Consider the following 17,908-nt stretch of genomic DNA (forward strand, 5'->3'; position numbering starts at 1 on the left):
TGTAATCTATGATATGCTGATTATCTGAAAAGTGGGGATAACTTATTTTTTTTATCATTTTATCTTGAAGACGTCAACTTGGATCCGCTCTTTGAAGCTTGGCTTTCTTTCTTATTGTGGTTTAGTAACAGTGCAAATAGATAAATGAATCACTTAAAGCACATTTGTTAATGATTAATATCTGATAAAAAAAAAAAAAAAAAAAAAAAAAAAAGTCCACTAGGTTTACAAGAAACAGTCGATCAGTCACAATCCATACAGTTATCTCCAGAAAAGTTGACGGCTGTGTGGCAAATTTGATTGGCTAACTGGCCAAAAAAAACAAAAAAACCAACAAGAGCTCTGCTGGACGACAGTTTATGCATCAGAAACTGTTCAGTAATCTACATTTTTTGTAGACTGTTTTGAGAGATATTGCAGTCTGTTAAAATAATAAACCTGGGAAATATTGGAAAGTCTGGCACTTGACTGTTTTTGTGCGCATCCGGCATGCTCTATCTTCTCAGGCTACACTTTGCTCACCTTTGTTCTAGATTGTATTCTTCCTAATTGTTAATTTTAAAAAAAAGTGCCAACTTTTTCCCGTGCTGCAACACATATTTTGGACACTGCCCTCTAGTGAAAATTAATAGCCAAAACATGTCTGCAGCAGTCTTTTAAAAGTTGCGTGCAGGCTCTGTGTAGACCACCACATGGGTGTGATTGTAGAGGTAGAGCTGGAATTGTCCAGAGGCTCTGCAGCCTCTCCTGAGATGTCAAGTCATTACTGGCTGTGACCTCTGAAGTCAACGGGAAGTGGCATAATTTGCAGTTCCCTAAAAGTGAGTGGGTCATAATCTTCTGTGTTAAAATGGCCAGCATGTTTGGAGCCTGTTACAAAAGCAGTTTTGATATGAAAAATAGGCATGCAAAAACATGCAAACACAGAAAACCCCCAGCATTTGATTCAAACCCAGGACCTTTTTACTGTGAGGCAACAGTGGTAACGACTCCACCACTGTGCCTCCCTACGTCTAGCCCGCTTCTTTAAATTGTTTTAAGGTTTAAAATGAATGCATAACTAAGGGCGCAGAATAATTCATGGGTGCCATTTTTCTTTGTTTGGGGTTTTGTTTTTTAGCTGTTTCCTATTTGCCAAAATTAGCATTCCACAGTGAAGGACAGATGAAGAAACTAAGCTAGAAAGCCAGTGCTATCATGAGCTGAGAGCATGAAAATATGGTCATATCTAGTTTCCAAACCCAATATGGCACCAGGCAAAACAGCTGGGCTTAAGATGGGAGTCCACAAACTGTGGGGTGACGTCACTTTGGCGACATCTATCTTTCTGTCATAATCATGCAATCTGTGCTGGCATTCCTTTTATATCTTCAGTCTGGCACTGCCACCAACCCCACTGATGTCTGTGGGGGAGTATAAACAAGCACATCTTGAAAACAGCTGAATGCGAAGTAGGGTGAGTATTGAAGCTTTTGTTGTCCAGAGACTAAGATTTATGAACAGTTTGCTTGTTTGTTTGTTTAGTAAAATGTGGTTTTTCAGAGCGTGTTCTGGTATGAGCATGTTAAGATTTCCCCTCATGTGCACTGTGGATCTGAAAACCATCAAAACCTAAAATGCACAAAGTAATGGAATGCAGTGGCTGCCATGAACAGGAAGGAAAAATTCTAAAACTTGGAAGTGCAACTATATAATAATTCAATAGGAGATGTAGATATGAGAGATAAAAAGCTTAAATGTGCAGAAGTGCTGATAAAATCCTGAACAGTAGAAGTACAGTGTCTTCTGTGTGTTTCTGCTTTACAACCACCCCGCCTAATTTTCCAGGCCATTGCACTCTCTTTCACACAAACACTCACACCCTTTGAAAAGATCATATACTGTGAATTCCCAGTGCATACATTTTTATGAAAGAGCGGTCTGATGGAGACAACAAAGACAGTCTGCTCTTTAAAAATGACAGCGGGGATTAAGATGCTTCGTTTGTCGCGACGTTGGGGTCACGAGGTTGCTTCTCAAATGCCTCAAGCACTTAAAGGTTGGCCTGAAGCACAGAGAGGAGCACACAAACAGAGATATGCTGTCACCTGCGTGTGATTTCTGCTTCACCAGTGTGACTGGGACTCACAAAATGGGGCAACGGACAGAGAAGAAATTCATTCTTTCTCTTTTTCCAAACTCCTGCAGCTTCAGCTACTCGCTCAATACTCGTTGCTACACTTTGCTCACACGTTATTTCCTCTCTGACTCATTTTCATAAAGATGAGCACTGCACTTCTAACAGGTGTCAAGAGGAAGACAATATTTTTGATGCACAGATGCACCTATTTCAGTAGAAACACACACACACAGTGAAACAAACAGGCATAAATCCCCTGGGGCCAGGAAACAGCAGCGGGAGGGGAGGAAGTGATTTTAGCGGCTGACCCAGATGCTGCTGCTGGGAATATCTCTGGTCACCAAATACTAAATCATTCTTTTTCTCGGTCCTTACTTTCTTTTCTTCGTGACAGGCAGATTATTTTTCCGCTCTCTACTGGATGTCTCTCTGCATCTGTGTTTCTATTTCCGGCATATCTGATAATGGGGACAGCACATTTATCAGCTGCAACATCTCAAAAAGTGAAGAAATGTCATGTGTTGGTAAACAAACCAGCGTTCGTATTGCCTGTATATGTATTCGATGCATTCTGCAAAAGAAAAGAAGGAAAACGATTTCTCAAACAGAGTAGCTCAGTGTACTATAAGAACTGAGACCACCATCAGGAAACTGTTATCAGGTGTTGGCCCTGCCAAGCACTGACTTAAAGGTGGAGGTTGAAGAGACACAGAGGCAGAGAGAAAACACACGAACTATTGTGGTGAACTTCACGGCAGGCTTTTTTTTTTTTTTTTTCGCTGTTGAAATTGATTTATACTGAGAATTTGATGTTTAAAAAAGTCACATGATCATTTTGTGTAAGTTCCTTTCTGAGAAACAGTATGTTTGGATTTACGGTAGATCCAGACATATTTAGTTTTCAGGCCTCTGAAGGATCTCCACAACAAAGTTTTCTGCTAGCACAGAGGAAAACTTTAAATGTTTTTGAATCTATAGCCACACCTGCACATAGATTACTTGATGCTTTACTTGGCTAAGGGATTTGAAGCTTGAAGTGCTAACACAAGAATCCTAACAACATCAATGGTGATATGCTCCTCTTAAACACCTGCAAGGAGAAGAACTCTCCTTTTAACAGGAAGAAACCTCCGGCAGAACCAGGCTCAAGGAGGGGCAGTCATCTGCCGCACCCGCTGAGGGTGAGGCGAGTAAGACGGGACAAAAGACATACTGTGGAAGAGAGGTGGAGATCATAATGACTAATGATAACTAATGGCAAAGTGGAGAAGAAAGTTTTTCAGAGGACTCTGTGCAGTCCTGTCAAACTCTTAATTTATCCTTAACTGCTTCCATAGATATTAAGAGGACGAGTAGCAGCCAGGTGCTGCTACTACTTGATTAACTGATCATCATTAGATAGACTCACAGATACAGTGTGAGTATCTCCACGAAAACATTTGGTGGTCTTTTGCTGGGGCATTCAGATGTGTTAACACAATGTCACAAGGAGTGGCTGAGACCCTGCAATACTCAGAGAAACTGCAGAAAGTACAAGAGCTACACATCAAACTCTGCATGCCTCAGTTAGCATGTTAAATGTTTAAGTTCAGGACAGTACAATTAGAAAAAGACTGAACAAGTATGGCTTGTTTGGACGGATTACCAGAGGACAGCGTCTTGTGTCTAAAAAGAGGATCGCAGCACAGCTTAGCTTTGCAAAGCTGCAAAAGAACAAACCACAAAATCTAACAGATCTGTGCATAAACGGATGCCCACAAACCTCAATGGACTGAAGCAACACTTTAAAGTAGAGCGGGCTAAATTTCCTCCAGAGCCTTAAGAGAGACTGATAAAGTCACACAGAAAATGATTACATTAAATGATTACATTAAGTGAGTAAAGGTGGTTCTACTTTCTTTTTCACAGGCCTGGATGATGTCTCTCACTATTTTACCGTAGCTTGTTAGCACAGATGTAGCACATGTCAGACACATTGTGAGGGTAAACATTTTATGAACATGTGTTTACTTTAGTGCTAGATGGTAACAGGAAGCTATATGCCTGTAATTATTTCTCTGCAGTGTTCTTGTGAGGCCACGGCTATCCCCGTGAGGAGTCAAATAACCAGGGCTGAATCAATTCATTCATTCCGGTGGGACTCGGTGGTTTGACTGTGGGACTCTGCTCATAAATCAAAGTTACACCAGCCTTCCTTGCAGTGATGAATTTTTCTCACATACCTTTATGACTTGGAATGAGCACATTGTCATAGACAACATATACTTTTGTTCTGTTAGGGGTACATTTGCAAAGGTTTCGAGAAGCTAACCCAATCTAAAATAGCGCAGGGAGAGAACAATCACCCTAGCCTTAGTCAGCTGATGGCTCAGTTGACGATAATCAAATAGAAGAACTTGACATTTTGCGAAAAGATCTGCATGCTAACCTAATCACCTGCTGGCTGTAGCTTCATACTCTGCTCCCACCATGAGCTTGCATTTGACAATGCAAAGCAGCACATTTGTTCCTCAGTAAAAAAGGGAAATTGACCTTCACAATGCCAGACCCAGGAACAAGCTTTAATTCGTGTGAATGGCTTGTGATCACATTTACTGGCATTAGTTCGAGCGCAACTGTGCTACAGGAAGTCAAAATCATCTGGAAAAACCGATGTAATTATTTAGAGGAGGTTCCCTGCATGCGGCCACAACTCCCAGCTAATGAGAAGCTTTTGTGAACGAGCCAAAAGGAACTGATTAAACTGCCATTAATGTTGTGCCACATTTTTTGAAGATCCATGGCTCCATATAATGATATCATGAGGACTTTTTCTCTAATTCAAAGGACGATACTCCATGTGAGGAGCCGCAGCGCGCTCTCCAGCACTACCTCAGCCACTTTTCCCCGAGCGTCCTCTCCTCAAACATTTTTTAAGTCAGCAGCGGAGGTCCTGCTGGAGAGACGCCCTGTCTGTCCTGATTCAGCCATCTGTTAGAGCACAGTCCAGTATTCACTTCTGCCATATACTAATCCTTTCATTACGCTCAGCTTCAGGCTGTCCTGTCAAAGAGCTGACTGTGTGGGGAGTCAAGAGAGACCGGGACTGATACACAGAGATACATTTACAGATACATACAGGAACACTGAAACACCTTCCCACAAGAACATATATATGCATATACACGCACACAAAAAGTCTATTTATGCTTGCATCCAGATACACCATACTGCTGCTCACCTTTCCCACGTAGAACACATAAAGTACAAAGTTATCGCTTAAACTTTACAGCTTGTTGTTCACCACTTAGTTCTACTTTGTGACATGTGACGTTTTTGGATTACCACAAAACACAAAGTACGTCTGGTGCTGATCATGTCAGTGGTTGTATCTGCATTTGGCTGGTAGCGGTGAATGTTTGTCTGTTGTGTAAGATCAATTTTGTGCTGACTAAATGTTCTAACATGGCTAGATAAAGTCTTTTTTGGGATGACGGTTCCTTTTTTGGGACAAGTTGTTATTTTACCATCTGTGCCAGACAAAATGTCATAAGATCATCACTTTCATTACAGTTTTTCTTTCGTAACATAAATCGATGGGATTTTCTAACCAAGCCCACAAAATTTGTTATAATTCATCATCTGGGGACTAAAACGGTGGTCCAAACAACTAATGTTGCTATCCACAAAAGCCATTGCAGTAAAAATGCTGCTCAAGAGCTTTTGTGAGTAAAGTTTAAATATAGTCCTGCAAAAAAACAATGCATAACCCATCATTCAGAAGCATGTAGAGGCAATAACATGAACTAATGGTTTTCTATATGGCTATCAGTCTCTCATATTGCCATAAAGGAAATTTGGGCTACTTTTCTTTACAATGTTGCTTGTTGAGTTTTGCAAGCATTCATCATATACATTTATGTATATGTATGTATCTTTGAAGGGCCTACTGCGGCACCTCAGTCCAGGTGAGCACCTTGATTCTTTTCTTTTTCAGCCGTTCTGTTTTAGATTTGCTGCTGTTCTTGAGATCTTTGTCCTATTACATGACAATTTTGTGCCAGTTGACAAATTGTCACATGGATGGCCTCACATTTGTCTCCAGAATACTTTACAGAGTTCATGGTTGACTCAGTGACTGCAAGGTGCCCAGGTCCCAAGTCTGCAATCTAAGTCACCACTCCACTGTGCAGTGGTTGACATTGGGTATGAGGTGTTTGTGCTGATATGCTGTGTTTGGTTTTTGCCAAATGGTGGAAACACCAGACATCTTGTGGTTTGTGAAAACCTAACTTTAACATTAACATGTTAAATGAGGACTGCAGAGTCGGAGATGTTGCTTTTTGATTTTTTGCAGTTCGTCTGAGCATTGCATAATCTGAGTTTGGGGTGAATTTGCTGGAACACCAATTCCTGGGAAACTTGTGGTATTTTGGATGCTCCGGACCAGCAGAATGCCAAGATTTTCTTTTATACAGGTGGTCAGAATTTATGCCAATAAGTTCATCAGTTGCATCAACAGCACCTGGCTGATAATAACCCTCTTAATTCATATGGAGAAAGTAAGGGTGTAATTAGTTTACTGTCTTTATTGCATGACTGTGGATACATAAAGAGCGATAATATGACACTAGTCCATTTCTTGTGCACATACCAATACACACACTGCAGGTACAAATAAATAGCTGCATAGGTGTATACATATTTTCCTCTCTAAACCCTGATCTCTCTCTCTCTCTCTCACACACACACACACACTCACCTTAGCACATATAAGCTATAACTTCTGCAGTTTCAAGCTCACACTCCCTTACTTACTGCGTCATATCTTCAGTGACAGCATTGTTTTCCAGGAGCTTTAGTCCTGAAGCAATGCTTGGTTTGGCAACTTCTTGCCACCCTAAAACTAACATGTCAGAGTAGCCTGGTCTGTTTCTGATTCAGTGCATATTTAAAGACACACCCTTCCGTGTTTAGAGAAAGCTGGTGGACATCAAAATGTTAAAAAGAATTGTTTCCAATAACAGTCCTTTCTGTCTCTCTCCTTTCTGTTTCCTTTGTCAGGAAAACAGCTTTGGGAAAAAAACATGGATGACTACTGAGGATTAGAGTTCTCTGAATTTTTTTTTCTTTCTTTCTGCATCAGTCACATTTGTATAGGAGACTATTTGGCTGAACATTCGGATACTGGAAGGAGGACGGGAAGAGGACAACATGGACTTAGTGGGAGAGTCAGAGCAAACAGATGAGTCACTTATGAGTGACAGATGATGCAGCAGTGTCTGGAACAGTTTCTTCTCACAGACCATGGAGCTAATTGGACCAAGAGAAAGGGAGAAAGTGTTTTTTCACAAGTGTCTGCCTTTTTTTTTTCCATTTATTTTGCCAGTGACACAACAGTCTGAGGCAGTTGGGAACCAATGACCTAATTCAAATTAAATGACCTCACACTGATATGTAGCCCGCCTCCTCACCGGGTGATGGAACATAATCACAAGTCAGATATCATTAAGGCCAGAGTGTGTGAAGTTACATGATACTTCTGTGGGTTTAACCAGGAGGAGTGAGTTTTGATGTTGCGTGCAGTGATGTTACGGCGCGGACTACTGTTATGGGTGTCCCGTGTCGGGGGGCTTCTGGTACTCCTCTGCTGCTCACTTTCGCTCCTTTATGTGATGAGATGCAGCCCGCCATACTCTAATGACCCTCCACTGAGTCATATATTACCCCACGCTGGATCTAATCATCCCAACCTGGGAGGCACGAGGCCGGAGACTGGAGCGGGAGCTGCTGGGGTCGGAGGAGCTGGGCCCGCCCACAGCGGCGGTCCTCCAAGTGCCCATTCTTACCAGGTGCTCCTCCAAGAGCGTGAGGAGCAGCACCGCCTCCACATCTCCTCCTTGAAGAAACAGATAGCTCAGTTGAAAGAGGCATTGCAGGAGCGCAGCCAGCAGTTGAAAGGAGTACAGGAAAGCCTGAAAAGAGCCAATGGAGGCCCAGCAGAGGGGCAGGAAGGAGGCGCTGCCTCACAAGGAGGTGGTGTTGGAGAAGCTCAGGGAGCCAAGAGCCAGCCGGCGGACCTACAGGAGTTCCTGAAGGCCCAGCTGTCAAAGGCTGAGGTGACCTCCGGCATCAGGTTGCCCAGCGAGTACGCCGTAGTACCATTTGAGAGCTTCACCCTGCAAAGAGTATACCAGCTGGAGATGGGGCTGACGCGTCACCCTGAGGAGAAGCCTGTGAGAAAGGACAAACGAGAGGAGCTTGGGGAGGTCCTGGAGACAGCTCTGCATAGTCTCAATACGCCTTCATCTGAGCAGGACCGCAGGAGTGCAGCGGAAAATGCCCAAGCTAGCAAAGTCTACACACCATCTGACTTCATAGAAGGTGAGAACATGTTAAATCTCAACCCTATCTCCAGAAATATGTGTTTATCTGCAAAGATTTTATCAAAGGTAAATGTGTATGGTATCAACAGATCCATCAAAGTCTCAGCTTAAGGGTTAAAAGTTGCGCTTTTTGAAATGTGTTGGTAGCAGCGGTAAGGCACAACTTTTACTTGGAGGGTGAATGTTTCTGATTTGCGTTGCACTTCTTCAAGTTTCACTACAGCTCAGAGAGTGTTTGCAGACAAGGCGGCATCTTCCACGCAAACTACGGAGCAAGCAAAGCTATCATAAGGAGGTTTTTGTTGTAGCACCTTCTTTGCAGCCAGCAACCAACCACCAATCAGTGGCAAATACCCACTTTTCCCTTGCAACTCGAGGTTGCCAAGGGGTCACTAACTAGTCTCCAGGCCTGTCTGAGACCCAAGTTGAGCTCAGTTTGGAGGGCTGTAAAGGATAGCATGACACTGGATTTATAATGCAAGATAATACGAGGCCAGCAACACAATAATCATCCTATTTTTTATTGTTATGTAATTGTATTTGAATGTGCTAAATTGCCCTGCCACTGATGGCTACTGGAATATTGTATAACTAATATATAATGGAAATCATTGAAATTCAAGTTCCTTAAGAGCTACTTGGTTGTGTTCTACCGCTGATTTCACTCTTTGCCTTTTAAATTTAACAAGTTACACATTAAATAATTAATAATAATAGAATTAAATGCATATTTCTTTGTGACACTGTGTTGCTATCTTGCTTTACCTTTCTCTCCTTTTCTTTTGTCAACATGAATCCCTGGAAGGTCAGAAATATGAGTGTATTTGTGCACAACCACAGTCATGATATCCTCCTAGTTTGTTCTTCTGCAGCTATGATCATAACCTCAGGAAATGAACACAGCTGCTGCTCAATCACAGCGGAGGATCTCTTCAAACACGGTGTTTTAGTGTGTGTGCCTGCTCTTTGAAGGTCACCATCTTCACTGTGTGAGTGGGTGGAGGTTTTAAAGAGAGTGATGGGGCACCTGGCTCTGTAGAAATGAGCCAAAGGTCACCATGTGGAGCTCCATGCATCCATATTAGCTTGTGTGTGGTCCTGTGCAATCTAGGTCTGTGTTTATGTGGTTGTGGCTTTAAAGGATGTAGATGCATTTGTGCATCTGTTTGTGTTCACTCAAGTGGTCTCCACATTTCTTTAAGTCAACAGCAGGGGAATGCAATTTTTTTGAATGAAATGGGGACACTCGCTTACATCTTTTGTGCTTTTTTCCCTTTAATGGACTTGGACATCGATTTTAAGTGATTCTCGAACAAGCAACGTTTTATCCAACCAGTCAGACAAGTGAAAGCCAGTCTCGATAGCCAGACTAACACAAGCATCTTTGGGGAGTTTGAGGGCTGCATTAGCAATCTAGTGAGCTGAAACTGTACACAAACACTAGAGGTATGCAAAATGAACTTGCCAGCAACTATGTTGTGGCCTCAGAAAGAGAAAAAGAAGCGCAGTTAGACTAAAAAGACAGAGACAGGAAGTGGCGGCACTCAGTCTAAATAGTTTAACGTATTTACTAAATGAAAGATTATGGTGTCCCTTTGGGAAATGAGGCCTTGGCTCACAGGAAGCAGGCCAATTTAACAGGAAGGCCTTAATTCAAGCTGCTATTAGGCTAAATCTATGGCCGCAGAAATCCCTCTGTTCTCTTCTTCTTTTTACATCAGTAGTCTTTTGACTCTCTTCCATCTGTCTGTCAGCTCTGTGTCTGTCTTCTCTCTTTGAACACCAAATGCCTCTTTGCAGGAGTTTTTTCGCATCCAATTTCCAATTTTTTTTTCACCAGCCTCATGGGGTATGTTTGCAAGCAGTAATCTGTTAGTAATGTCAGAGTAATTGGAAAACAACCTCTCTATGGGGAAACAAGCTGACATAAGGCGTCCATCAAGATAACTGACAGAGACCATGGAGAATGTGTGTGGTTTACGTGGCCTCATTTGCCCTCTTATTTTTTCCACACAAATCATATCAGTCCAGCAAAAAAAGTATTGATGACAGAGATGATACTTGTAAAAATAGGATTCCATGAAAAAATTGAAATATTTTACATACTAGAGATGGAAAAATATTTTACTTAGCACACAGAATTCTTATGGGGAGTCAAAAGAAAGATGCACTGTGAAGAAACCAGGAAAAACAAAATTATTACAACAAAATAAAATAAAGTGAACTCAAGAACAAAAACTAAAATCTGCCTTTGATTCTGGATTGTATTATATTGTCAACATTTACATTAGAAGTATGATATCACTCTTTTACCTGGGACATGAACACAGAGCTAGAGCCATTTCCTGTTAGCTTAGCCTAGCTTAAACACTGCAAGCAGAGGGTAATGGCAAATCAGCAGAGGAAAAAAAAGCTTTTAAATAATTGAAAACTGAAATGAAAATGATTTAAATGAGTCCCGCAAATTCTTAATGTAGATCAATCCCATCCAGGCTTTTAATTATCTAATCGCAGAATCTCTGCTACTGCTAGCTACTTGAATGGTTCTCTAATTCTTTTAGTGGTGCTTACCCAAATCTAGACTCAATGGGCATTTTATAAGTTACAACTTGCTAATACTGGGTTGGACCTCTTTTGCCTTCAGAGTTGCTTTTATTCTTCCTGGAATGTATTTAGCAAGGTGCTGGAACCATTCCTCTGAGAGTTTGGTCCATATTGACATGATAGCATCACACAGTTGCTACAGATATGTTAGCTGCACGTACACAATGGTAATCTTGTGTGTCTCTATCGACTTGAGATCTGGTGAGTATGGACTATGAACTTATTGTCATGTTCGAAAAAACAGTTAGAGATTATTTGAGCTTTGATGCTCAAATAAATGACATGTTATCCTGCTGGAAGCAACCATCAGAAGATTGATACACCGTGATCATAAAGAAATGGACATGGTCCAGTAAGCTGGGGTGTTTACATGATACTCAGCTGGTACTAAGATGCCCAAGGTGTGCCAAGAAACTAGGCCCTAGGACCATTATCCACCATCTGTCTGAACCTTTGATACAAGACAAAAACTTTCTAAATTCTTACCCTGCCATCTGAAAGTCTCAGCAGAAATCGAGTCATCACACCGGGTAGTCTTTTTCCAATCTTATTTGTCCAGTTTTAGTGAGCCTGTGCCAACTGCAGTCTTAGTTTACTGTTCTTACCTGGCAAAAGTGACACAGATCATCTTGAACATGTTTACACATTTAAATTAATTGCGTTTATGCCATTTGATTAGCTGATTAGATATTTGTAATAAGAAGCGGTTCAACAGGTGGATGAGTGAGTATATAGTGGAAAAAATGTACACCCCTACTGTTTTACAAGAAGAAACAATGATGGTGACTGTATTTAACTTATCTGCTCCTGATTTCATGCTCCAAATCTCCCCTGTCAGGTATCACACGTACAGAAAAGGACAAAGGTACATTGTACGAGCTGACCTTCAGAGGGGAGTCAAGTAATGAATTCAGACGCCTGGTCCTCTTCCGGCCCTTCGGACCACTCCTGAAGGTGACAAACGAGAGAGTGGACACAACCAATGTGCTCATCAACATCATCGTCCCGCTGTCCCGACGCACGGACAAGTTCAAGCAGTTCATGCACAACTTCAGGTGAGTTAGACGTTTTGAACTGCAAAGTCGACAGACAGACGCACCCCTATAAATGAATCATGACGGCTCTTTCTATCGCATGTAATTCAGAAAAATGCAATACTCAGTGTTATTCAGACCAAGTTTCAAACTTTAATTAAGGATCAACCAGACAGAGGCAGGGGCTGAGGAGATTAGAGGGAAGAAAATTAACATCAGAGAGATTTTATTTTTACTTTTTTGGGGGGGGAGGGACATGTAATTAACATTTTTGAAACTGCATGCGTTGTCTTATCAGTTAATTTATTTTGCTGCTGGTAGGCATAATCTGAATGTAAACAAATCTGAGAGACTTAAAATGACTCAGACCAGAACATGAATAAAGATGTTCTCGGTGATCACAGCCATTTTTGTCACCTCATTACCATAGGGAATCTATTTTCATACACACTTTGACTAGCACCTCAAACACACTACACTGTAGCTTCAACCACAAGTAGAGCCGAGCGGGTGCGCACATGAGACAAAATCACGACTGATTTTTTTTAAGAAAAAGGGTCAGGGTTAATGGAGTTTTCTAAGGTGAAAATAAAATGAGTCATTTCCGTCATTTTCGTAATAATTCACACTCACAGCTGTCAAATCTAATCACCTGAGAGCAAAACGTGCTTGCTTCAGCCCTGCAGCCCGTCACACCATCAGCTGAAGAAATTGTCTTCCTTAATGTCTGTGATTTATTGTGCTGCTGCTGCTGCTTATCACAGCTCTTTTTACATGGTAAATCCTACTTTAGTGGCAGTGTTGCAGCCCATTAAAATGCCCCCCTGGCAGACCAGCGGTACTTGATATACAGCACGGCAAGAAGTGTACTTACTTGAAAGACTTGGGGAGTCGCTGAGCAAACACTTCACCCTCATCTATTATAAAAGTGCACCGAGTAAGAGAAAAGTGTGTGTGTGTGTGTTCGAGATAACATTTGGTAAATCCACGCTTATTATGAGTTCTTTGTCCACAGTTGGACTTGAAAATATGCTTATATTTGATGCTAAAAGGAAAGACTATAGAGATAAAATGTGAAGTCCTGCTTGTGAGATTTGTTTGTATGCAGACAGATTTTTAAATTGATTTCTTGCTTTTTACACAATCAAATAATTAAGAGATGGGTTTTTGTCTGCTCTGTGGCCCCAGCACAAAATTAGACTGTCTCATCAGATCCCAACAAAAAATCAATTTATTCCAATTTACTTCTAGACCAACATTTATAGAGGGCCTTTTATGCGACAGCGTCAATAATTGCAGCAAAAATGTTGGCTCGGTATTCCCTGCACATTTTTTTTTCAAGCATTTTTGCCTCATGTTGCTGAGTGCTATGAATGCTATGAATCCCCCGCCCTAACGTTCCTTTGGGGAAGATGTTGACAAACTGCGTGTGCACATCTGTGCATTTGCATGCGTACCTCGTGGGAGAGGTGAATTATCTGCAGCGTGTGCTTGTGATATATTTGACACATCTCCATCAAAGAGCCTTCAGGCATCTCCACCTGGTGTCTCTGTTACTCCCCACCTGGCATCTGTTTTACTCACAATAAAAGCTTCCTCTGTGTGTTAACACGGGGTCAAAATGGGGGGAAGCCTTGAATACAGATACAAATGATGAATTTTATTTCCTTTTTTAGAATAAATCATCAGGAAATAGTGAATGTTTAGGTTCCAAGGTCCAATCATTTTATGAATATTCAGTCTACTGCCCAAAGAAATTCAGCTTTATAAAGCAGAAATCAGAAAATGGCTCTTACGATGAACTACTTAAGCAGCTATTCACTTCATTATAACAGTTGTTGTGTCTTGGCACTGCACGGATAGATCCTCCCACCAAAGCTGTATTTTTAAAACCCCTCAAGTCGTCTTCCTTCCTGCACACCCCCAAATCCCATTCTCCTCACACACTTTCATCCTTAATATCACTTCCTTTGCATGTTTGTGTTTATGTACAGGGAAGTCTGCGTGCGTCAGGACGGCCGGGTCCATCTGACGGTGGTGTATTTTGGGAAAGAGCAGATGAGCGAAGTCCAGAGCACTCTGGAGAACACATCCAGGTGGGTTGGAAGTGGAGCCAAGATGAGGTCTTTGAATTATAATTCCCAACGCAAGAGTATGAAATGCAATTTACGTGATGAAGTGAACGCAGCCCCAGCCGTGTACCCTCTTTTGGAACGCGCTGTAGAAATGTTTCCACTGTTTCAACTCTTACCCTATAAACATTTGCTTGGTGCACAAAGCGCACACACCTCCTGGCTCGCCATTCTGCCACAGCCAGTCATCTGTCTGATAAATAATAGAGCAGTGTGCCACCCATGCCGGGGAGCTGAGAGCTACCAGCCAGCACAGATAAATTACAACAAGCCTGTGATCCTGCTGCCCTCTCACACGGACACCCACATCTCTCGGAGAGGGATCGCTGTCGCCCGATCGGGAGTCAGATCCGCTGTGCCGCAGATTCCCTGAGGGGGTTGCTATGGTGACACTTGTCGATTCCCCAGCCTCGAAGGTTTTTGTGTGGCCTTGAATCAGTAGGACTATCACCGGGATCACACAGTGTGTCTTTGTCTTGCCGTGCTGAGAGGAAACCGTGGAGATAAAAAAAAGATGGCATTGCACGGTCTTAAAGCAAAGTGTCAGATCAAGTGTAAAGAAGGCAAATTTAGAACCGGCGAATGTGGAAAGGCAGACACAAAAAACATACAGTTAACCCGAGGCTTCATTGATTTTGGTGTGGGAGCCTTCTTAAATAAGTGACAGTGAAAGTTTGTACAAAACAGAAATTGAAAAGAGTTGGAGCTGAAGGTGCAGTCTGGGAAAGAACGGCATTAAATAAACTGGAATGTCCGGTAGTTTTTCTGCTTTGAACGTCCGTCTCTTTGTACTCTTCTCATTCTACTGTATTCCTGAGCTATGTGGAAACATATCTGGGTGTGAATCACTGGCTGTAATCAAGCCTGCACTCCTCTTCCCTTTTAACATTCAGGCTGTGGCTGAAATGACTGGGAATTATCATGGCTTGTTGTTCTCGTATCTGGGATCTGACACAGACAGACTATGCACAGATACAGTCAAATGTAACCTGCTCTTTAGCTTGCAAGGAGAGGTGCACGTCCGTATTTGTTGCTGCAGGTAATGATTTATTTTTAAGAGTTAACCATTATTCTTTTTTATAAGCGGACTGGAGTCTATAAATGCTAAGTATAGTGACAGAATTACATCCCAGCTCTAGTCTGACACTTTAACTGTTGTCACCCATTTATAGCGTACATGAATGGACTGGTGTTGGAAATTAGCTTTGACTATATAATACCCACTGCTGGACACTGCTTTTAAAATTGTCAGTTTTGTTTTTTGGGGGTTTTTTGTACAGCCATAAAGATTAGATTAATTTACATAATCTAGTACATGGCCACGCAGCAGTATTGTTTGCTGTGTTTGTGCAGTTGTTAAGCTAATCACTATGAGAAAAGTCAAAAATAGCAGTGGTACTTCCTCTTTATATAAATAAATAGATAAATAGAGTCATTGTGTGCAAAATGGATTTACGTCTGTGTAATTAAGGGACCACATCAACCAGTCGTTGTCTGGTTGTCTAAAAAACAAGTGTATTTGTTGTACACTCATCATCCAAACACTCCCCTCCCATTAAGTGTGTAATAAATTATTGGTATAATAACTTTCATCATGATTGCATAGATGTATGATATCTATGGGTAAACCATAGATATCATACATCTAAAACATGCATCTTAAAAATGCAGGAAATGAAATGTTGGAAGGAAAGATGATCCGGGCTAAATCACATGGCTTGAATTATGTATAACTATTTTTTAGACTTTTCATATAGTCTATAAATACAGTGAATATAGTTAAATGATGTTATACATAGGCAGACAACTATTCTCATGCACATACACACCTGTAAGGTGTCGCAAATCATCTAAGCTTTTTTAAGCTAAATTACATCTCCCAAATGTGAGCTAATGCTTATTTTATTTTTCCGTTTTTTATTTTTATTAATTTTTTCCTTTATACATACATAGCTCCAACTTACAATAGTACTTTCTAGGCACGTTATATTATATACCCTGCGGCATTTTCTTATTTTCTTCAGTTTATCCAGATTCCACTTGAACCCTAAAAACCAAATCAAGGAGAGGACTGACCAGAGGGCTGTTTCTCTGAAAGTGTGAAACGAAATTGGTTCACACAGAGCACATGCCTTAATTGGCCAGCAAGTCAATATCTGTTTGCAGCATGTTGGCATCATTAGCGACTGATTGCACTTCCAGCAAATTCAATTTAACACTATAACTTGGTTTAGTTTGTCACATATCACCTCTAGCTATTTGTCTTGGGTTTTTTATGTTTTTTCTATTAAATCACATTGCAGTCACACTCCCCACTTTTAAATAGCACAGTGTCCCTGCTCAAATTTGTTTGGGAAGCATTTACATGACTACCCACAGCCAATATAAACTACTTGAGGCAAATTTCCCAAGAGCCTAACAAGATCTAAATTGTCCTGGATCTCAGGCAGCTTTTCAACCCATATCAACCTCTCTACAGGGTTTAAATTATTACCTTTTTTAACTGCAGGTGATCATTATTTAAGAGTATATGTATTAAAAGTCAATATAAAAGTATTTGCTATTAAAAAGCAAGGTTCCAGAAAGCAGGGCCTTACTCTTCAGCAATTCAGTCTTTTTTTAAAAATACAGAAAATCAGTTGCAGCTTTCAAATGTGGTTCTTAACACATGCACACTTCAAAGTCTAAACTCAGACTCAAACCAACAGGGGGCTTGTATGTTTTCGAGCCTTACGTGCTAGAAAATAATGATTCAACACAACATGAGTGGAGCAGAAACCAATGGAGATGGAGACGGAGAGGGGGGCGGATTGTGTGTAAAGGATGGAGAAGAATGAGTGATCTGTTCTGTGGAGATACCAGTCGATACATATGAATAATTACTGTGTTTCAGATGCAGAGGGGAGCCAAAGGCTGAGGGAAAAACAGAGGGAGAGGAAGTAAGAGGAGAGGTGTAAAGATAAGATATGAGAGCTGAAAGAACTTGAACAAACCACAGATTTTTCCGGGGATGGAAAAAGGGTGTCACCAAGGATTATACATGAAAATCTGACAAAGATAAAAAGGCCCAGAAATTTGGAGAGACAAAGCTTCAAAGGATGAGATCACTTTGTCATTCCTTTCTCTTTATCTTGTAGCAACTTGCCTTTTGCAATTTGTGCCATTACTTCATTGCACAGAAGGGTTAACGATCTCAGAAAAACCCACTGGGAGCTTTGAGTGAGCACGAAAATAAAGTTAAGCAGAAGTTGGAAGAACATTATAAGTGTATGAAATAATATCCAAATCTCTGATGAGTTTGAAAGCTGTCCAATATTCATTATGAAGAGATCTGATGCCTTTAATACAGATCTATTTTGAAAATGACTTAGCGTTATTAACTTTGGTAGGTGTCTTGCTTAAGGACCTCAGTCAGAGAGTGATCGTGAGTCTACATTTTTTATAGTTTGCACTTACCCCTTTATTACATGCGTGGACTGCTGATTCCCCAGCTCGCCATAAAGAACAAGCATCCAGAGAGGATATGCCAGCCACCCCCTGCTCTGTAAACAGAAGACAGCCAAACATTAAGTATGAGTCATTTAAAATTTATTGCACGTAAAAAAATTCATAATGAAAAAAATAACACAGCTACTGGCATTGCTGAATGCAGAA

At 41.2% G+C, this 17,908-nt stretch overlaps 1 protein-coding gene across 2 annotated transcripts in view; it reads left to right on the forward strand.

Annotated features, from left to right (window-relative positions):
- Positions 1-17,908, forward strand: part of csgalnact1a (chondroitin sulfate N-acetylgalactosaminyltransferase 1a) — a 38,014-nt gene that overhangs the window by 7,194 nt on the left and 12,912 nt on the right. For both annotated transcript variants that reach the window (XM_031754512.2, XM_039614708.1), the window contains exons 3-5: positions 7,163-8,482; positions 11,927-12,143; positions 14,117-14,218. In XM_031754512.2, coding sequence (XP_031610372.1) covers positions 7,672-8,482; positions 11,927-12,143; positions 14,117-14,218 — 1,130 coding nt within the window. In that variant the 5' untranslated portion in view covers positions 7,163-7,671. The remainder of the gene's footprint in view (positions 1-7,162; positions 8,483-11,926; positions 12,144-14,116; positions 14,219-17,908) is intronic.

This window comes from Oreochromis aureus, linkage group 7, assembly GCF_013358895.1.
Source record: "Oreochromis aureus strain Israel breed Guangdong linkage group 7, ZZ_aureus, whole genome shotgun sequence".
NCBI lineage: Eukaryota > Metazoa > Chordata > Actinopteri > Cichliformes > Cichlidae > Oreochromis > Oreochromis aureus.